The sequence below is a fragment of the Oncorhynchus mykiss genome, chromosome 2 (genome assembly GCF_057628025.1).
Source record: "Oncorhynchus mykiss isolate SJ-2025 chromosome 2, ASM5762802v1, whole genome shotgun sequence".
NCBI lineage: Eukaryota > Metazoa > Chordata > Actinopteri > Salmoniformes > Salmonidae > Oncorhynchus > Oncorhynchus mykiss.
In genome coordinates, this window is record NC_143023.1 from 65,857,491 (window position 1) to 65,879,755 (window position 22,265).

Genomic DNA, 22,265 nt, shown 5'->3' on the forward strand with positions numbered 1-22,265 from the left:
TTGTACATTGTAATTTTCAACCTCTCCTTGTCCCAGTCTGTAATTCCCACCTTTTAAGATTACTATCATCATTCCCAGTGGTGTAAGTAAAACTATTTTTAAGTACTACTAAAGTAGTTTTTGGGGGTATCTGTACTTCACTTTACTCTTTATATTTTTGACTACTTTTACTTCACTACATTCCTAAAGAGAATAACTTACTTTCTACTCCATACATTTTCCCTTACACCCAAAAGTAATACAATTGTGCCATCTGGTTTGCTTAATATAAGCAATTTGAAATGATTTTTGCAATTACATTAACTTTTGATACTTAAGTATATTTAAAACCAAATAGTTTTAAGTAATATTTTACAGGGTGACTTTCACTTTTACTTTTAAGTATCTTGAATGTATTGTGAGTGGACCAAGTATTTTGTCTGTTGCTCTAAAGCGGAAAGGTGGAATAAACAAGTTGGGAGCAAGTTTTGTCATTTGTCAAGTTCTCTGTTGAGGTATCTTTTCTTCTCCCACATGCCCACACAACCAAGCAAGATCTCACAAAAGGATAACACAAATCTTCTTCTTTGCAGGAATTAGGAAAACAAGGTGAGTAACCTTTAACTATAGCATAAATTACGGGTGTGTCACCATCTTAACTATACGTTCGTGGAGAGCTCATTTCTGGTGGTGGTGAGAATCAGTGTTTGCCATTCCCGTGAGGTAGTCCGTTCCTTTCTTCTGTCGTCTGTCAGGTAAGTCTCCTTTTTCCAATGGTTTCCTCTGGTTCCTCTGGTTCTCCTGTATCTTATGTAGGAGGAAGAGAATAGGTGGTTAGTGCCGCTATGTGTGCTTAATTGCCTCTGATCTCAGTACTCACGTGCTAGGCTGGGATACTCAGTGGACACAGCCTGCCTCCTGGTGGTCTTTCCACAGTATCTTTACTTTTACTCAAGTATGACGTTCTGGTACTTTTTACACTACTGATCATTCTTCTTCCCAAGAACTGGACCACCTTGTAAATCAAATGCTTACTTACAAGCCCTTAACCAACAATACAGTTCAAAGAATAGAGTTAAGATAATTAAAAACATGATCAAATTAAAGTTTATTTGTCACTGAATACAACAGGTGTAGACCATACAGTGAAATGCTTACTTACAGGCTCTAACCAATAGTGCAAAAAAGGTATTAGGTGAACAATAGGTAGGTAAAGAAATAAAACAACAGTAAAAAGACAGGTTATATGCATTAGCGAGGCTATAGAAGTAGCGAGGCTACATACAGACACCGGTTAGTCAGGCTGATTGAGGAAGTATGTACATGTAGATATGGTTAAAGGGACTATGCATATATGATGAACAGAGAGTAGCAGTAGCGTAAAAGAGGGGTTGGCGGGTGGTGGGTGGGACACAATGCGGATAGCCCGGTTAGCCAATGTGCGGAGGCACTGGTTTGTGGTATAGTTAGTGTGACTATAGTGACTATGCATATATGATTAACAGAGAGTGGCAGCAGCATAAAAAGAGGGGTTGGGGGGGGCACACAATGCAAATAGTCTGGGTAGCCATTTGATTACCTGTTCAGGAGTCTCATGGCTTGGGGGTAAAAACTGCTGAGAAGCCTTTTTGTCCTAGACTTGGCACTCCGATACTGCTTGCCATGCGGTAGCAGAGAGAACAGTCTATGACTGGGGTGGCTGGGGTCTTTGACCATTTTTAGGGCCTTCCTCTGACACTGCCTGGTGTAGAGGTCCTGGATGGTAGGCAGCTTAGCCCCAGTGATGTACTGGGCCGTACACACTACCCTCTGTAGTGCCTTGCGGTCAGAGGCCGAGCAGTTGCCGTACCATGTTGCAGCTGTAAAACCTTTTGAGGATCTCAGGACCCATGCCAAATCTTTTTAGTTTTCTGAGGGGCAATAGGCTTTGTTGTGTCCTCTTCATGACTGTCTTGGTGTATTTGGATCATTCTAGTTTGTTGTTGATGTGGACACCAAGGAACTTGAAGCTCTCAACCTGCTCCACTACAGCCCCGTCGATGAGAGTGGGGGCGTGCTCGGTCCTCCTTTTCCTGTAGTCCACGATAATCTCCCTAGTCTTGGTTACGTTGAGGGATAGGCTGTTATTCTGGCACCACCCAGCCAGCTCTACTGTACCTATCTATCTATACTTTACTTTTCTTTTCTTTACTGTACTGTACTCTACTTTTCTTTACTGTACTGTACTGTACTGTACTCTGCTTTTCTTTACTGTACTGTAATGTACTGTACTCTGCTGTGCTGTGCTCTATTGTACTGTACTGTGTTGTATGGTGCTGTCCAAACTTGTGAAACATAGATGTCTATGTTTGGGGGAAAAAATCAAGGCTGGTCAAGACCAAATCGGAACCAATTTTAGATGTCGATGTTTGGGCCAACGTCCGTGGACATTTAGATCAAGGCCGGTCTGTGCTTAGTGGGCTGTTACCCTCTCCTCTCCGCATCACATGCAAATGGGACTGCTCTCTAACCTGTAGCCACAGCCTTCTATGGCCATTTGAGATCTCCATGTAAGTCGTTGATGGATTGATTGATTGAGTTTTTAAAAAACATAGGGGACATTCACATAAAAAAAATTGACAGGAATATTATAAAATCCTCAATACTGGTCCTCCCTTGCCGATATTGTGTCACGGCTGCTGAAATAGCTCTCAAAAGCCACTACACATCGACAGTGGTTAGGAACTAGTCCCTTAGCCTTCTCTGCCATCCCCGACCACCGCATGCATTTGTTGTTCAAATAGCCAGCTAGCTAGCTATCAAGCCAAACAAGTAGACCTTTCGTCTCAGTCCTGCATCTCTATAAGTCAAGACAACCAGATGCTGGTGAACAAAACCCAAAGCAATCAAAACCCTGTATGACCCCCATGTCATTTCAGCATTGGTAGGAAGAAGTTTAGTCCAAATTGGATGTTGGGTACTATATTTACTGAATATTATATAAATCCTATAATTTAAAATGGCCAATTTAGGTGCAATCTATTAGCTTAATTTCTCAGATCAAATTATATTTCAACCAAATAATAATGTCTAACTGCAGAAACCATTTTAGAACACTCAGATGGTGGGTGTCGGATCCTCTTTGTTGTGCCTTTTTGTTGTTGTTGTTGGAACGACCCATGTAATGTGTGTCTTACAGAGTTTGTAACAGATACAGTAAAACTCCTTGTCCTCCTCACACTGCCTCTCCACAGGGACGTGATGATGTCGCTGGAGGATAAAGGCTCTGTCCAGACACAGACTAAGGTCCTGTCCCAGGGCTGCTGGACGCAGGTCAGCTGTCCCTGCTGTGTGTCTAAGCAGGTGGAGCCCCTGGTCCTCATCCAGCTGTCAGACAGCGTCCAGCCTGTCACTAAGAGGTGGCTCATCTCCCTGATTGAAGCTTCAAAGAGACATGGAGGTGAGAGGTCAGGTCAGATAGAGTCAGCAGCAGATCAGAGGCCTGACTGTTCTTCAGTCTGTGTTGCTTGTTTTGTTCCAGCCGAGTGCTATTAACACATCTGATTCAACTGATTCACCTGGGCTTGATGATTCGTTTATTAGTTGAGTCTCTAGTTTCAAAGTAGTCAGCTAACATCAGGTTAATCCTGATGAAATGTTGCACAATACAACTGCAGGGGCAATCTGTGTATCTTAGTTTATTAGCTGAATTAAGTGTCAATAATTCACTCACTGCAGTAGAGGCAGGAGTACTGTAGTTGACCCTCTCCTCCTCCCTGGACTAGGAGCAGCATTGCTGGCCCACCCTGGAGAGGATGAGTGTGGAAATGTGATTGTGGTGTCTGCTCCTCGCTGCACCCTTCTCAGAGCCACGGAGGATCTGGGTCTGTGTAAGAAATACCGCAATGAAGAGATGGCTTCTTTCTCCTACCACGACAGAGACAACTTCACCAATGTTGGTAAGAATGTTGGTAATAGTGGGGGAAGAGTAGAGGGATATTAAAGGTAATAGCAGTTACAAGTTGTAACAGATCTTCAGCACCCAATACACCTTCTGTAGGAATATAATCAACAAAATACACATTCACTGTTGTAATAGTGTGGTAATATAGACAAAATTACATATTAAATGTAATATACAGTACCAGTCAAAATTTTGGACACACCTACTCATTCAAGGTTTTTCATTTATTGTTCTACATTTAATGTTCTACATTGTAGAATAATAGTGAAGACATCAAAACTATGAAATAACACACAAGGAATCATGTAGTAAGAAAGACAAAAGTGTTAAACTAATCAAATATATATTTTTGATTTTAGATTCTTCAAAGTAGCCACCCTTTGCCTTTGACAGCATCACTCTCTCTAAACCAGCTTCACGAGGAATGTTTTTCCAATATCCTTGAAGCAGTTCCCACATATGCTGAGCACTTGTTGGCTGCTTTTCCTTCACTCTGCGGTCCGACTCATCCTAAACCATCTCAATTTTGTTGATGTCAGGTGATTGTGATTGGTCAAATAGTCCTTACACAGCCTGGAGGTGTGTTTTGGGTCATTGTCCTGTTGAAAACAAATGATAGTCCCACTAAGTGCAAACCAGATTGGCATAGTCATGCTGGATAAGTGTGCCTAGAATTCTAAATGACAGTTCATAACATTTTCCGGATTGACTGACCTTCATGTTTTAAAGTAATGATGGATTGTCGTTTCTCTTTGCTTATTTGAGCTGATCTTGCCATAATATGGATTTGGTCTTTTACCAAATAGGGCTATCTTCTGTATACCACCCCTACCTTGTCACAACACAATGATTGGCTCAAACGCATTAATAAGGAAAGAAATTCCACAAATGAACCTTTAACAAGGCACATCTGTTAATTGAAATGCATTCCAGGTGACTACCTCATGAAGCTGGTTGAGAGAATGCCAAGAGTGTGCAAAGCTGTCATCAAGGCAAAGGGTGGCTACTTTGAAGAATCTCAAATATAAAATGTATTTAGATTTGTTAAACACTTTTTTGGTTACTACATGATTCCATATGTGTTATTTAATAGTTTTGATGTCTTCACTATTATTCTACAATGTATGTGTCCAAACTTTTGACTGGTCCTGTATATGACAGTCTTGATTGACGCCTGTTCTCTGTGTTACCAGATGACATGCAGGAGTTCCTGACGCTAGCGGAGCGTCAGTACATAGTCAAGAATGAGCTGGACTCTCTACAGGCCCAGAAGAAGCAGAGAATCCCTGGAGTCCCAGAGGCTCCAGGGGTCCTGGAGGCCTGGGAAAACATCTGTGAGACTTTACGTGTGTGTGTGTGTGCGTGTGTGTGTGTGTGTGTGTGCGTGTGTGTGTGCGTGTGTGTGTGTGTGTGTGTGTGTGTGTGTGTGTGTGTGTGTGTGTGTGTGTGTGTGTGTGTGTGTGTGTGTGTGTGTGTGTGTGTGTGTGGGTATGTGAATAGAGTGATGTAAAGGGGGATGTTGGGTGATTCCTTCAAAACTAGAACAAATAAGGAACAAGATTTGGGGGATTTTCCTTTGGAGAAAGTATTGTTTACATATATTTGACATTTGTATCTTTAAACATACTTGAGAAATAATTAATTGAAGTTAGAATATTTGTGGACTTACCCAAGCCTCCTTTAAGACTGTAATGGTGTGCTACAAATCAAAAGTTGGTGTCATATGAAGCTTTACCGCTTGCTCTGTAATATGAGTAGTATTTTAATTTCAATAACACATTGTTTACATACATTAATGAACATTGAATAATGTAAACATGAAAAATGAAAGAATACAATTTGGCACATCTGTCAATATATTGCTTGTGCACATGTGTGCCATTTGCTAACCTCTGCATGTTCTGTCTTCTATGTCATGATCTAAGCTGTTCTGCAGCAGAGCAGAGCACCACCTCTGGCTCATCATTTCAGTGCTCTCTCCGGTCCTCTCTCACTGCTCTGTGATCTGCACTGTCCCTTACGTATGCTGCCAAGCTTCTGGCTATGTTACCCCTGGTTACCCGTCTGTATGTGTAATAATGGTAGAGGTATTGTACAGTTCCCTGATGTTGCCCATCCGTCCTGTCTCTGTACTGTAGGTCAGAAGCTGGTGAGGGCAGGAGTGATAAAGGACATCTTCCCTCTACATGACCAGCAGAGACTGAATGACCTCGGCAGAAGGTGGTACTCTAAGAAGCAGATATGGAGACAGCCTCTCGGTAAACAACATACAGTAAACACACACACAAAAAAGTGACATACTTTTTTAAGAGTGAGCAATCTAGCTGTGTTTTGATTTCCCACTTCCTCAGGTGCTGAATAATACACTCTTAGAAAAAAGGGTTCCAAAAGGGTTATTTGGCTGTCCCCATTGGGATCCATGTAGAACACTCTGGGAAAAGTGTTCTACATGGAACACAATAGGGTTCTTCCTGGAATCAAAAAGGGTTCTCCTATCGGGACAGGAAAAGAACCGCTATAGGTTCTAGATAAAACCTTTTTTTCGAAGTGTGTATAGGCTCTAGGCCACGAATTCCAGGATCCAGTTGCAGAGGGAAGTGTTAAGTCCCAGGGTCCTTAGCTTAGTGATGAGCTTTGAGGGCACTATCGTGTTGACCGCTGAGCTGTAGTCAAGGAATAGCATTCTCTCATAGGTGTTCCTTTTGTCCAGGTGGGAAAGGGCAGTGTGGAGTGCAATAGAGATTGCATCAACTGTGGATCTGTTGGTGCGGTATTCAAATTGGTGAGGGTCTAAGGTTTCAGGGATAATGGTATTGATGTGAGCCATGACCAGCCTTTCAAAGCACGTCACGGCTACAGACGTGAGTGCCACGGGTTGGTAGTCATTTAGGCAGGTTACCTTAGTGTTCCTGGACACAGCGACTATGGTGGTCTGCTTGAAACATGTTGGTGAAGACACTTGCCAGTTGGTCAGTGCATGCTCGGAGTACACGTTCTGGTAATCCGTCTGGCCTTGTGAATGTTGACCTGTTTCATGGTCTTACTCACATCGGCTATGGAGAGCGTGGTTACACAGTCATCCGGACAGCTGATGCTCTCATGCATGTGTCAGTGTTACTTGCCTCGAAGCGAACATAGAAGTTATTTAGCTCATCTGGTTGGCTCGTGTCACTGGGCATCTCTCGGCTGTGCTTCCCTTTGTAGTCTGTAATAGTTTGCCAGCCCTGCCACATCCGACGAGCTTCGGAGCCGGTGTAGTACGATTCAATCTTAGTCCTGTATTGATGCCTTGCCTGTTTGATTGTTCGTCGGAGGGCGTAATGGTATTCTTATAAGCTTCCGGGTTAGAGTCCTGTTCCGTGGAAGCGACAGCTCTACCCTTTAGCTCAGTGCGGATGTTGCCTTTAATCTATGGCGTCTCGTTGGGGTATGTACAGTGGGGAGAGCAAGTATTTGATACACTGCCGATTTTGCAGGTTTTCCAACTTACAAAGCATGTAGAGGTCTGTAATTTTTATCATAGGTACACTTCAACTGTGAGAGAAGGAATCGAAAACAAAAATCCAGAAAATCACATTGTATGATTTTTAAGTAATTCATTTGCATTTTATTGAATGACATAAGTATTTGATACGTCAGAAAAGCAGAACTTAATATTTGGTACAGAAACCTTTGTTTGCAATTACAGAGATCATATGTTTCCTGTAGTTCTTGACCAGGTTTGCACACACTGCAACAGGGATTTTGGCCCACTCCTCCATACAGACCTTCTCCAGATCCTTCAGATTTCGGGGCTGTCGCTGGGCAATACGGACTTTCAGCTCCCTCCAAAGATTTTCTATTGGGTTCAGGTCTGGAGACTGGCTAGGCCACTCCAGGACCTTGAGATGCTTCTTACGGAGCCACTCCTTAGTTGCCCTGGCTGTGTGTTTCAGGTCGTTGTCATGCTGGAAGACCCAGCCACGACCCATCTTCAATGCTCTTACTGAGGGAAGGAGGTTGTTAGCCAAAATCTTGCGAGAAATGGCCCCATCCATCCTCCCCTCAATACGGTGCAGTCGTCCTGTCCACTTTGCAGAAAAGCATCCCCAAAGAATGATGTTTCCACCTCCATGCTTCACGGTTAGGATGGTGTTCTTGGGGGTTGTACTCATCCTTCTTCTTCCTCCAAACACGGCGAGTGGAGTTTAGACCAAAAAGCTCAATTTTTGTCTCATCAGACCACATGACCTTCTCCCATTCCTCCTCTGGATCATCCAGATGGTCATTGGCAAACTTCAGAAGGGGCTGGAGATGCGCTGGCTTGAGCAGGGGGACCTTGCGTGTGCTGCAGGATTTTAATCCATGACGGCGTAGTGTGTTACTAATGGTTTTCTTTGAAACTGTGGTCCCAGCTCTCTTCAGGTCACTGGCCAGGTCCTGCCGTGTAGTTCTGGGCTGATCCCTCACCTTCCTCATAATCATTGATGCCCCACGAGGTGAGATCTTGCATGGAGCCCCAGACCGAGGGTGATTGACCGTCATCTTGAACTTCTTCCATTTTCTAATCATTGCGGCAACAGTTGTTGCCTTCTCACCAAGCTGCTTGCTTATTGTCCTGTAGCCCATCCCAGCCTTGTGCGGGTCTACAATTTTATCCCTGATGTCCTTACACAGCTCTCTGGTCTTGGCCATTGTGGAGAGGTTGGAGTCTGTTTGATTGAGTGTGTGGACAGGTGTCTTTTATACAGGCAACGAGTTCAAACATGTGCAGTTAATACAGGTAATGAGTGGAGAACAGGAGGGCTTCGTTCTGGTTGGTAGGTGATCAAATACTTATGTCATGCAATAAAATGCAAATTAATTACTTAAAAATCATACAATGTGATTTTACGGATTTTTGTTTTAGATTCCGTCTCTCACAGTTGAAGTGTACCTATGATAAAAAGATTACAGACCTCGACATGCTTTGTAAGTAGGAAAACCTGCAAAATCGGCAGTGTATCAAATACTTGTTCTCCCCACTGTACGTACAGTCACTGTAGGGACGACGTCATCAATGCACTTATTGATGAAGCCAGTGACTGATGTGATGTACTCCTCAATACCATCGGAAGATTCCCGGAACATATTCCAGTCTGTGCTAGCAAAACATTCCTGTAGCTTAGCAACTTTGTCATCTGACCACATCTTTATTGACTGAGTCACTGGTGCTTCCCACTTTAGTTTTTGCTTGTAAGCAGGAATCAGGAGGATAGAGTTATAGTCAGATTTGCCAAATGGAGGGAGAGGGAGAGCTTTGTAAACGTCTGTGTGTGGACTATAGGTGATCTATAGTTTTTTTTCCTACGGATGCACATTTAACATGATGGTAAAGATGAGGTAAAACGGATTAAAAGTCCCCGGCCACTAGGAGTGCCGCCTCTGGATGGGCGTTTTCCTTTTTGCTTATGGCCGTATACAGCTCATTGAGTATGGTCTTAGTGCCAGCATCGGTTTGTGGAAATCATGCATTTCCTGGATATGTTCGATGAAATAGCTTACTGTTATAATCATCGGCTACCATCTCAGATGTCTTACTTGGCACTGACAAAAAAAAATCCAGAGCCCTGCTGCTAATGTAAAGTAACTGTCCATTTATTTTGGGGGGTTTATCGTTGTATTTGTTGTTTTCGAGCGAAATAGTGACATTTATCGCGATAGGACTTTTTGTCTATATCGCCATGCTCTGGCACCACCACAAACATTTACCAATTTTGATCGCTCTCTTCCTGTGCAGATGCAATCCAGTCATACTTTGGAGGCACCATGGCGTTTTACTTCAGCTTTCTGCAATTCTACACCTGGGCCCTGATTCCCCCTGCCTTCCTGGGCCTTGTCCTGACCTTTCCACTGCCTGGAGGTGGTGGGGTGGTGAAGGAGCAGGCCAGGAAGGGGGTGATGGAGGAGGAAGATTATGGCCTCTCAGTCAGCGGTCACATGGTACAGGCTGTATTCAGCATGCTGTGGTCCACGGTGTTCATCGAGTTCTGGAAGCGCCGGAGCTCCTCCCTCTCCCACCGCTGGGGCACATGGCACCTGACCGAGCGCTTCGCTGAGCCCCGCCCTGGCTTCCATGGCACCCTGGGGATCAACCCTGTGACAGGCCGTCTGGAGCCCCTGTTCCCGGAGTGGCAGAGGCAGCTGCGTGTGGGCCTGGTGTCGTTTCCCCTAGTGGGGCTGTTCCTGGGACTGGTGGTGCTGGGAATGACAGGCTTCTACCACGGAGAGGCCCTGGTACAGGGCTTCCATCAGGACAGCGGCTCCCTGTTCTCTGGAGTTCTGCTCTACATGCCCTCCATAGCCCATACAGTCTACACCACCATATTAAAGAATGTGTACCACGCTGTGGCCATGCAACTTACCAAGTGGGGTGAGAGAGGGCACTAGGCAATGGGGAGGGAGATGAGTTAGATAGGGAAGAGATGATAGAAGGGGTTAGAGAAGAGGGAGAGAGAAAATAAGTGTGAGGTTGATGAATAATTGCAGTAGGGGGTAGAATGTTTGGGAGCACAGAGCTAAGTTCACCAAAGAACAGAGAGTCATAGAATAATAGAGAATGCAATTGGATGCAAGGTGTCACAGTTTGTGTGTGATAAGTCCACTGAAAATCAGTCTGATTTCCCCTCATAGAAAACCACAGAGAGGAGTCCTCCTTCCAGAACCATCATATCACCAAAGTCCTCCTGGTCAGTCCCAGTCGTCCTCTCCCATCTGACAGTCTATTCTCCTCTTCCCCCCTCTCCTCTGGTCGCCCCTTTCTCTACTATATATATACAGTGTATTCAGATTCCTTCACTTTTGTTATGCTACAGCCTTATTCTAAAATGTATGAAATATTTTTTTCCCTCATCAATCTACATCCAATACCCTATAATGACAAAGCAAAAACAGGCTTTTAGAATAAAAAAAACTGAAAAATCACATTTACATAAGTATTCAGACCCTTTACTCAGTACTTTGTTGAAGCACCGTTGGCAGCGATTACAGCCTGGAGTCTTCTTGGGTACAACGCTACAAGCTTGGCAAACCTATATTTGGGGAGCTTCTCCCATTCTTTTCTGCAGATCCTCTCAAACTCTGTCAGGTTGGATGGGGAGCGTTGCTGCTCAGCTATTTTCAGGTCACTCCAGAGATGATGGTTGGCATTCAGGCAAAATAGTTCAATCTTGGTTTCATCAGACCAGAGAATCTTGCTTCTCATTTTCTGAGAGTCTTTAGGTGCCTTTTGGCAAACTACAAGCGGGCTGTCATGTGCATTTTACTGGGGAGTGGCTTCCGTCTGGCCATTCTACCATAAAGGCCTGATTGGTGTAGTGCTGCAGAGATGGTTGTCCTTCTGGAAGGTTCTCCCATCTCCACAGAGGAACTCTAGAGCTCTGTCAAAGTGACCATCGGGTTCTTGGTCACCTCCCTGACCAAGGCCTTTTCCCCCAGAATGCTCAGAATGGCCGCAAGGCCAAAGGTCTTGGTGGTTCCAAATTTCTTCCATTTAAGAATGATGGAGGCCACTGTGTTCTTAGTGACCTTCAATGCTGCAGACATTTTCCCAGATCTTTGCCTCGACACAATCCTGTCTTGGAGTTTTACGGACAATTCCTTCGACCTCGTGGCTTGGTTTTTGCTGTCAACTGTGGGACCTTATATAGACAGATGTGTTTCCACATGTCCAATCAATTGAATTTACCACAGGTGGACTCCAATCAAGTTGTAGAAACATCTCAAGAATAATCAATGGAAACAGGATACACCTGATCACAATTTTGAGTCTCATAGCAAAGGGTCATAGCCAAATTAATTGTTTTTTTTATTTTTAATACATTTGCAAAAATAAAAAATAAATATATGTTTTTGCTTTGTCATTATGAGGTATTGTGTGTAGATTGATGAGGATATTTTTTTATGTAATCCATTTTAGAATAAGGCTGTAAAGTAACAAAATGTGGAAAAAGTCAAGGGATGTATTCTAAATGTATTCTGATACAGGTACACCAAAGATACAGGTACACTCGCATAACACAGTTTCTGTGGAACCCTTCAAGGTCTGTGTTGCAAGGCTGCCATGATTTAAACTGCTGGCTGGCGGCAATAATGTAATTGTTTAGTTATTAAAGTTGGAAATTCAAACATTGCAGATTGTACAACAGGATACTAATCAACAACCAATTGATAAAAAATAAGAAATAATACTGTGCTGTATAGCCTTACTGAACCTGCATAACATGAGCTTACACATACTGTCACGTTCTGACCATAGTTCTTGTGTGTTTTCCTTGTTTTAGTGTTGCTCAGGACGTGAGCTGGGTGGGCATTCTATGTGTGTCTAGTTTGTCTAGTTTGTCTGTTTCTGTGTGTGGCCTGTTAAGGTTCTCAATCAGAGGCAGGTGTTAGTCAGTGTCTCTGATTGGGAACCATATTTAGGTAGCTTGTTTTGTGTTGGAGTTTTGTGGTTTATTGTTTCCTGTCTCTGTGTTTTCTGCACCAGATAGGCTCAGTCATTTGTTTTTTTCTTTTCACTTGTTTTGGAAGAGAAGAGAACGAGCGCCATTCTCCTTGCGGAGATGGTGCTAAATACATCAACACGGTCGGTCCCTGGGATTGGGCTGACTAACACGATTAGGTTTGCTTGGAAGGAAAAGGAGATGGAGCCTTTAGGACGGGAATCTTTTGGAAGGATAATATTGATGGGGATTCTAAAGCTGACGGTGAAGGACGTGTTTTGTTTCCAAGGCAACTCGTTGGAGGGAGCATACGACGTGGCACTATATACAGAGGCAAAACACAATGATATCCTGAGAAGGGCAAGAGCAGTGGGAGGTGAGAGGCCGATGTGCCACTACGAAATAACAAGCCTGGCGAAGAATAATTTTAGGGTTGTAACTGTCAACATTTACAACCCTTACGTTAAGGACGAAGAGGTGAGGGCTTTTCTGGGGAGATATATGGATAACGTCTCCTCAGCAAGGCACCTCAAAGACTCCCTTGGGTTTTGGAATGGGAGGAGAGGTTTCCAGGCCCTCCTCAGAGAGGACCCAAAGGGACATGGTGGCTACCTCCATCCTCCTGCTATGTTCTCCCTAGGGGCTGACAGGGGGATGTTGTTTTATGCACGTCAGCCCCCATTTTGCAGACGCTGTATGGCCTACGGTCACATATTCGCCTCATGCAGTACAAGAAAATGCAGATTTTGTGCATCTGAGGATCATGAGGCAAGGGATTGTGACAAGCCTAAGACGTGCCATGGGTGTGGCTCGTCAGCACACCTGTGGCGGGGGTGCCCGGTCATATGCGTCTGCGGCTGGGGGGGAGCAGGGGCGGGGGATGGGGGAAGAAGATGAGGGGAAGGAAGCACGCCTCATGATCAGAGTACAGGTCCAGAGGGGAAGGCCACAAGGAAGGAGGAGGAGCAAGAAGCGGCGGAAGGAAGAGAGAAGGAAACGGAAGGCACGAGAGTAGGAGAGCCAGGAAAAGCGGCGGAAGACGGCAACCGAGTGGAGGAGCATGAGAGAGAAGAAAGCGATGGAGGAGTGGTGGAGAAGGAGACGGTGGAAGAGCAAGTGGACTGGGGGGAATGTGCCCTGGTGGAAGAGATGAGGGGTATGGTGGAGGAGCTGGCGGGGGGGGGGGGTTGGTATCTCTCCACTGCCATCATCACCAAAGAAGAGAATGAAGAGGAGGGAGCGATTGGCCGACAGTGAGAGGGAGGGGATGGCCAAGAGAGTGATGGGGGTGGGAGAAACCTCTGGATTGCTGCTGGTTTCCACAGGCTCTCAATATCTGTTGGGTGGGGACACACCTAACAGGACTCAGGACTGGGTGCAGGAGGAGGTGGGGAGTTTTTTGTTTGGGGACTCAGCCTCCCCGAATTTTTTCCAATCCAGCTGCAGCACTGGGGAGGGGGAGGATTGTGGGGGTAGACCCAGGGTGCAGGGCACCCCGGAGCCAAACACTATTCCTGCATCCTGGGTTGGTGAGATGGAGGAAGAGGGGGGGATGTTGGGAGTACAGATGGTGTTATCACCAGTAGATATGGAGCAGGGGAGCATCGGGTGAGTCTCCTGTTTTTGTTTTTTTCTGTCTGGGTTTAGAATTTGAGTGTATTACATGTTTTTATTTTATTCTTTCATGGGGTCTGATTTTACTTTTGTTAGTTTAAATGTAAGGGGTTTAAGGGATTGTGTTAAGAGGAGGGCAGTTTTTAGTTATTTGGAGGGTGTGGGGTTTGATTTATGGTTTTTACAGGAGGTTCACCTGAGGGATGGAGGGGATGTTAATAGGTTTAAGAGGGAGTGGGACAAGGGGGAGTCGGTTTGGGGTGTTGGGGGGGTGCACTCATCGGGGGTAGGGATTTTGTGTGGGCACAGGGAGGTTAAAGTGGAGGATTCTTTTGTGGTAATGCAGGGGAGGGTTATAGGGGTGGATGTCACGATAAGGGATTGTAATTTTAGATTAGTGGTGGTGTATGGACCACAGGTGGTGGCAGACAGGAGGGAGATGGTGGACTGTCTGACGCCCCTGTGTGTCACAAATAGGAAATTAGTGATAGGGGGGATTTTAATACAGATTTAGGAAGAGGGGGGGATAGCAGTGCAGGCGCCATTGCCAGGCTAATGGCTTGCCATGGTCTGGTAGATGGTGGTCTGCACACTACTCCGAAAATGGACGGTCCTACATGGCGCAACTCCAGGGGGGTTGAGCGGAGGCTCAACTATATTTTTGTACCCAGGTCTTTGGGTAAGTTGTCTGGGCGGCTGTTGCCTGTTTTCTTTTCGGATCACGACGGGGTGCTCCTGCAGGTGGGGTCGCCAGTCTGCCTCTTTGGTAGGGGGTACTGGAAGCTAGATCGGGATGTGCTGGAGGAGCAGGCTTTTGTTGACGGGTTTTATGGTTTCTTTTGGAGGCTTGAGGGTCTCCGGTCCATGTGCGAGGGGGTGTTAGAGTGGTGGGAATTAGTTAAGGTGAGGATTAGGGCTTTTATAATAGGGTATTGCAAGAGGAAAAAAAGGGAGGAGAGGAGGGAGGTGGATCGTATCCAAAGGTTAATTGAACTCGAGTACGAGGCAGGCAACCTCGGCGGGTCGTTTGACTGGGAGAGATCCGCAACCCTAAAGGCGCAGCTCAGGGACTTGCAGGAGCGGAAGGCTCGAGCTTTCCTGGAGCGTGCGCATAGTGGCTTTCTAGAACACAATGAGACTTGTTCTGCTATGTTCTTTAAGTCGGTTAGGGCCAGACAGAGTAGGAAGGTAATGCATGGCGTTAGGGAAGAAAATGGTAGTATAGTTAGAGAACCAGAGGATATGGTCAGGGTGACAACTGATCATTTCCAAGGTTTATTTAAGGAAAGGGAAATAGATGTAGAGCAGGGAAATGTGTTTTTAGAACACTTGTCCAGGCGGTTGCCGGAGGACATTAGAGAAGTGATGGAGGCCCAGATCTCACTAGAAGAGGTTGAGAGCGCTCTTAGGAGGATGGGAAAAGGGAAGGTGCCTGGGATAGATGGGCTGTCGGCTGAGTTTTATCTCAAGTTTTGGGGTATACTTGGACCAGTGGTCCTCGAAGTCTTGAAGGCCATCCTTGAGACGGGGGTCCCGGGGGGATCAATGGCTGTTGGTGTGCTGTCACTTTTATGTAAGAAGGGGGAAGTAACAGACCTTGGCAACTGGCGGCCGTTGACCATGCTGTGTGTAGATTACAAGCTACTTGCAAAGGTTTTAGCAGACCGGTTGCGCACAGCCCTTCCCTACGTCGTCCATGAGGATCAGACGTGCGGGGTAGAGGGCCGCTCTATTAGATGGAACCTACAGTTAATCAGGGACTCCATCGCTTGGGTTGAAGATAGAGGACTGCCTTTAATGGTAGCAGCGCTAGATCAGGCGAAAGCCTTTGATCGCGTGAATAGATCCTTTTTATTCAGAGTGTTAGGTCGATTAGGATTTGGGGAGAAGTTCATAGGATGGATTCGTACATTATATGTCGGAGCGGGGTGCCGAGTTAGTGTAAATAGTCACTTGGGTGACGTTTTTGACCTCTCGTCTGGGGTCAGGCAGGGGTGCCCACTCTCGGCTCTCCTCTTCGTTTAGTACATGGAGCCTCTGGGGGCTGCCATTAGGGCAGACACAGGGGTGGAAGGCTTGTTGATCCCTGGAAGTGGTGGGCTGCGTGTTAAGATGACGCAGTACGCCGACGACACTTCCTTGCTGCTGTGCAAGGACTCGTGCCTGACAAGGTCCCTTGCCATCTTTGGCGATTTCACCCGAGCGTCGGGAGCAGTTCTGAACCATGCAAAGTCTTCCGTCAAGTTTTTCGGAAGATGGCACGGTAGAACGGATGTGCCCGGGGGGTTATCTCTCTGTGAGGGGGCCCTGAGGATTCTCGGGGTCCATTTTGAGACCTCCGGCTCAGCGACGCTAAACTGGAACATGCGTATCGCAGTGGTACAGAGGAAGCTAGCAATGTGGAAGGCTAGGTATTTGTCTTTTATGGGCAAAGTCCTGGTTCTAAAGGTGGATGTGTTGCCGTCTCTTTTGTATTTGGCGTACATCTACCCATTGCCGGCTAGTCTGAGGAGGCCTCTAGTGAGGCTTGTGTTTCAGTTCATGTGGAGTGGCAGGTGCGAGTGGGTCGCCAGGGCACGCATGCTTTGTCCCATCGGGGAGGGAGGTAGGGGGGTACCACATTTCCCCCTCAAGCTGGACGCAATTTTTGTTTCTTTCTTGTTAATGGAGCTTGCTCATCCAGTGATACACCCGTCCGGTTACCTCCTGCGGGTGTTCTTCTCGTATCAGGCGAGAAGCGTAATGGTGTGGTCTAACACGGGTCCTCGGCGGAACAGCTGCCGTGGCACTTTGGTCATGCGGCCAAGTGGCTGCTTGAGCACCCTGAGGTTGAAGTTGCCCGAGTAGGTTTAGATCACAGGCACCTGTACGAGGAGGTCAGAAAGGCAGGGAGTCCGGCGCCTGTAGTGGGCATCTCGGAAGTGGTCTGGGAGGGAGTGCAGGCGCGGGGTCTGGACAACAGGCTCAAGGACCTGAATTGGTTGAGCCTCCATAAGTGCTTGCCGGTACGTTCCATCATGTACCGGTATAGTTTGGTGCAATCCCCCACCTGTCCAAGATCTTCTTGTGGCAGGGAGGAGACTGTGCGCCATGTCTTTTGGGACTGTGCCTTTGCCGGAGTAGTATGGGCTAGGGCACGGGTGTTGTTAGGTTTGGTAAGGGGGGATTTTTGTATTGACGTGGGCCAGGTTAGAGAGAGGTGTAGGGAGAGCGAGAGGGACGGATAGGGACAGGTTTCTGCTCTGGCTTCTCATGAGTCTCTTTAAACGGGGGCTGTGGGAAGCCAGGCAGAACATGGTGAAGACAGGGAGAGATTTGGGGGTTGAAGGGATAGTGAGGAGGGTGGAAGGAGATTTGAGGGGGAGGATGAAGAGGGAGGAGAGGAAGTGGGGGCAGCATGCTGCCCGGGAGAGGTGGAAGGGGGGTTTAGGGCTGGGTGTCATTTAGATTTGTAAGGGGATAGATTAGGGACGGGGAGATAGGGAAAGGTAGTTTGTAGGATGACGGGGAGGGAAGATGCTCCCCTGAGGTTTTGTTTGGGGTTTTTGTTTTGTTTAAATTAAAATACCACTATTTGAGTTTGTATGGAAATTATGAGTTGTAAAGAATGAATGGTATTGATGATAATAAATTATTTTTATAAAAAAATATAAAAAAATAGGCTGTTAGGTTTTCACGTTACGGTTGTTGTTTTTTGTACTGTTCGTGTTTGTTCTTTATTAAACATGTATCAAGAATTTAAATTTTTTAAAAAAAGTTAGGACTGTTTCGGTTTTCACGTTTATTGTTTTGTATTTCTGTTCATGTTGAGTTATCTTATTAAAATAACATGAACTCTAACCACGCTGCCTTTTGGTCCGCCTCTCCTTCCCAGGAAGAAAGCCGTTACACATACATAACATGAGCCGTCTTTGTGCACTCTCCCAGCTTGGATAGAAAGTTGTTGTGCATAAAACTAGTCTATTAATGCCAAATAATACTGTCAAATAATATGCCAAAATCTCCCTTTCTCATTTTCAGTTTACTTTCTTCAACAACTTTGCTGTGCTCTTCCACATTGCCTTTTACAAACAGGACCTACCACTGCTACGCAAGGTAAGAGATTTCAGCTGGGCAGCACTGTTTGTCTATGGCAGGAGGAAAAGTTATACAATGTGGAAATACCTCATTTTAAATGGTAGATCTAAAATATATTTTCTTGCACTCTGCAACAGAACAGATCATGTTCTCTCTGTGCACTGTGCGTCATAATTGATCCCAGACAGTGTGTGTGTATACAGTATGCAACTATGTTTGTTTTTGTCGATTTGTGCACACAGAGGCTTGCCTCTCTGCTAATTCTGAACCAGCTGGTGAACCAGTGTACAGAGGTGGTGGTGCCGTTTATAGTCGACCGCTTCCTCAGTGCTCCCCATAAGAAAAAGCAGGAGGACGACCTAGAGATGGACAAACTCAGAGCCCAGAGAAGACTTCCCCCTTTTCCAGTAAGTCCATGTAAAATGTTATTTTTTATTTTTTATTTTTTCTCTCCATTGTGCTCGCCTGCCTTGGTTTCTTTGCATCTGTGCCTTTGGGGGTGGAATCAAGGTTGGGTGTATATGTGTAACGGTTCTCATATGCTTGGCCAACAAAGGACACAATGCTGTTTAGATTTTTAACAACATGACTACAGAGGAGCACTCATCTTATAAACTCCATCTGATGGCCATACACGTGTACAGTAACATAACAATGTTCCATAACAGTTTGAGAGCCCGTACCTGCAGACACACACACACACACACTTTAGAGCAACTGCCTATCCGTCATGAAATCTGAGAGTCATGAAATAAAAATACATTTACTCTTCACAGGGTGACTAACCTCCTTAGCAAGGAATGTACAGGGCAGACGCTAGCTAACCTTTAGCGTTCAGCAATGTGCTAACTTTGTAAAATGACAATAATATTGTAAATACAGGACACAACTGTGACACGATCACATAACATGGGGATTATAAAACAGCATCGTTTAAAGCTTAACAGACATTAGATATCATGTTATAAGTGAAAACGCTGGGTGCAGCATGGATCCCGATACATACCTCCAAAGATTAGGAACTCTTTGGTTGGATCCTGGGTGATCATAGGCACATGCATACACAGAGATGCAGTTGCACAAATAGCACGGCCAGTGGCTCCACAACTACACATACATAACCTAGCTGCTTAATTATGGCAAAACTCATACAACCACGAATGTCTATTTCAACCCTATAATATTTGCATGTCGTATGTTAGGGGTCTCTTTGTTTTGGTGATTAACTTATTGTGTCTGTGGCTACGCTTCAGGGCCTGTTTGCGGAGTACATTGAGTTGCTGGTGAAGTTTGGATATTTGAGTCTGTTCTCCTGTGTATACCCGCTCACTGCCGTCCTCCTGCTCCTCAACAACATCACAGAGATCCCAGGGGATGCCTACAAGATTTGTAAACTGTTCCGCAAGCCATTCTCTGCCCCTGTGTCCAATATGGGGGTGTGGCAGGTCAGGAGGGTTTTGGGCGATATGAGAATTTGAACAAACAGAGGTCATTTTTAATGCAGACAGGAATGTGTTATGAAGCTAAATCTGGTAAATAAATAAATGTGAGCAACATGTAGTGGTCAATGTTATTTCCTAATCAATGCCCATTAATGTCACTATGCACATGTCTGTATTTGCTCCTGTCCTTGTATGTACCTGTAACCATATTACTGTATGCCTGTGTGTATGTTTCAGACAGCGTTTGAGGTTCTGGGCTTTGTCTCAGTCATGTCTAACTGCTGGCTGCTACTGCTGTCCCCTTGCGTCCAGGAGTTCTGTCTGGAGGGAGGGATCAGCGGCAAGAACATCATACTGGTCGCCATCCTGGTGGAGGTACGGTATGAGGGAGGGGAGTTAGGTTTGGGGAGCCATCCTGGTACGGTACGAGGGAGGGGAGTTAGGTTTGGGGAGCCATCCTGGTACGGTACGAGGGAGGGGAGTTGGGTTTGGGGAGCCATCCTGGTACGGTACGAGGGAGGGGAGTTAGGTTTGGGGAGCCATCCTGGTATGGTACGAGGGAGGGGAGTTAGGTTTGGGGAGCCATCCTGGTACGGTACGAGGGAGGGGAGTTAGGTTTGGGGAGCCATCCTGGTACGGTACGAGGGAGGGGAGTTAGGTTTGGGGAGCCATCCTGGTACGGTACGAGGGAGGGGAGTTAGGTTTGGGGAGCCATCCTGGTCGAGGTACAGTATCTTGTTCATAACAATTGTCTTATTTACAGAATGTTAGTGTCATCATCTGCCCAACCAACATAGGTGAGGGTAGCCTAGTGGTTAAGAGCATTGGGCCAGTAACCGACAGGTTGCTGGGCTGAATCCCCGAGCGGACTAGGTGAAAAATCTGCCGATGTGCCCTTGAGCAAGGCACGTAACCCTAATTGCTCCTGTAAGTTGCTCTGGATAAGAGCATCTGCTAAATGACTAAAATGTGTTTGTTAGCATGTCCTGATCCTGGTCAAGATGATTCTAGCCTTTATGATCCCAGATGAGCCTGACTGGGTCAGAATCAAGAGGGAACAGATCGAGTTTAACTCTATGGAAGCTCTAGGGAAGCAGGTAAGAATGATCTAATCAAGAATAATCACTAATAATATAGAAAATCCCTGCCAGTTACTGGAACAAACTGGCATCTGACAATCAAACATCTCCTTTTGACTCCTACAGAAGCTATGAAGCCCCTGTGGGAGAGTGAGTGTCCTGTTGCTCTTCAAGTGGTGGTCTGGACTAGGTAGCTCATTAGAATTAGCTGCCATAACGAGGGCGGACAGGAGCATATAAAGACACGTCTGTTTGGCCTGTGAACCTAAACCCTGGAGCCAGCCAGTCTGAGAAGCTCTCTCAGTATCTCCCTCTGAAGGACTCCCTCTCCAGTCATAAATACATTCCAGAAAGGAAACACCAAATATTCGTTTAACCATTTATTAGAGAATATTAACAGTACAATAGGTCTTGGCAATAGGCTCTGCTCCGTCAGGGTAGCTCACTGTCAGAGCAAAGCATCAATACATAACAAAATAACTACAGGCAGTGAGCAAGGTTTACTATACCAATCCACCTTCAGGAAGGAAAACAGAACTAAACAGGTGGAGGTTGGGGTGGTGGTGGTGGGTAGCAAGAAAAACAAATGCATACTAGCAGTAGCAGCAAACGGCAGCAGAGGATGTGTGAGCAGAACCTGGTCAGCTTAAATAGACTGCCATATTAAGGTAGGAAGTGTTGTTAGCATCTGGTTGGTGCAGTCTCAGCTGATGCAGAAACCAAGGTTTTCCTTCTGAACCTGCTTTGCTTTATAAGTCTCATGTCATGGAAGATACAAGAGGCGGGGGTCTGGGACTGAAGGCAAACCAAATGAAGAGCTAGGAGCGTTAATTGTGTTAATGCAGTATTGCATCTTCAGCTTAAGGTGTCTGAGATTTCTAAAATACTGGGTAGCTTTGGACTTTGTGTGGCACATACTATGCAAGTATCTAATTTGCTCTAATCACACAAGTGCTGTATCATTAAAAAATATATTCTCCACAGTGGTTTATGTACTTTCACCTCATGAGTGTTACATTGTACGCTTCAGACACATTATAAACCTACGATCACATGATACATTTTACTGGAATATTTTACAATGTTAAAACAATGATTAATGATCTTGGAATATATATTGTATTCATATTGTAGCAGGCTCAAGGGTGTGGGGTTTCCACGTCAACAAGTTCAATAACAAAACACAAACCAGTAGCACAACTAGAATGCAAATGGGGAGTTGATTAGGGATTTTTGTACACTGGGGAAAGGGGGAGGGGGTTCACAAACTATTTCACAGTCCACAAACTGGTCTCGTTGTCCGTTCCATTCTCCAGGGGTAATCCTAAAACTCAGGTCCTCAGCCAATCCAGTTCAGTACACAAGGGGGGTAATCAGACAGTCCAGGTCACAACTGGTGCTAGTGCTCTTTCTTCTCCCTGTGCGCTTTCTCTGCCCCTGTGTGCCAGACTCCCTGGCTTAATGAACCACAGCCTTGCCTTGTTGGGGCAGGCAGTGCATATAAGGCTCAGGGGTGGAGCCAACTGTAAGATATCTCCCCTCAATAACCACTCCCCTCACATCTCCCTGCCGTCTGCCACAATATGTACACTGCCGTTCAAAACGTTGGGGTCACTTAGAAATGTCCTTGTTTTTGAAAGAAAAGCACATTTTTTTTGGACCATTAAAATAG

General features: G+C 45.6%; 1 protein-coding gene across 1 annotated transcript; it reads left to right on the plus strand.

The window, feature by feature from the left end:
- Positions 1–394: 394 nt before the first annotated feature.
- Positions 395–21,574, plus strand: LOC110494001 (anoctamin-10-like). Its single transcript, XM_036953388.2, has 13 exons — positions 395–588; positions 3,213–3,418; positions 3,744–3,917; positions 5,116–5,256; positions 6,061–6,180; positions 9,681–10,313; positions 10,574–10,629; positions 18,016–18,090; positions 18,315–18,479; positions 19,326–19,517; positions 19,752–19,889; positions 20,495–20,611; positions 20,720–21,574. Exons 2-13 carry the CDS (start codon positions 3,220–3,222, stop codon positions 20,726–20,728), a joined length of 2,019 nt encoding a protein of 672 aa, XP_036809283.2. The 5' UTR covers positions 395–588; positions 3,213–3,219; the 3' UTR covers positions 20,729–21,574.
- The last annotated feature ends 691 nt before the right edge of the window (positions 21,575–22,265 follow it).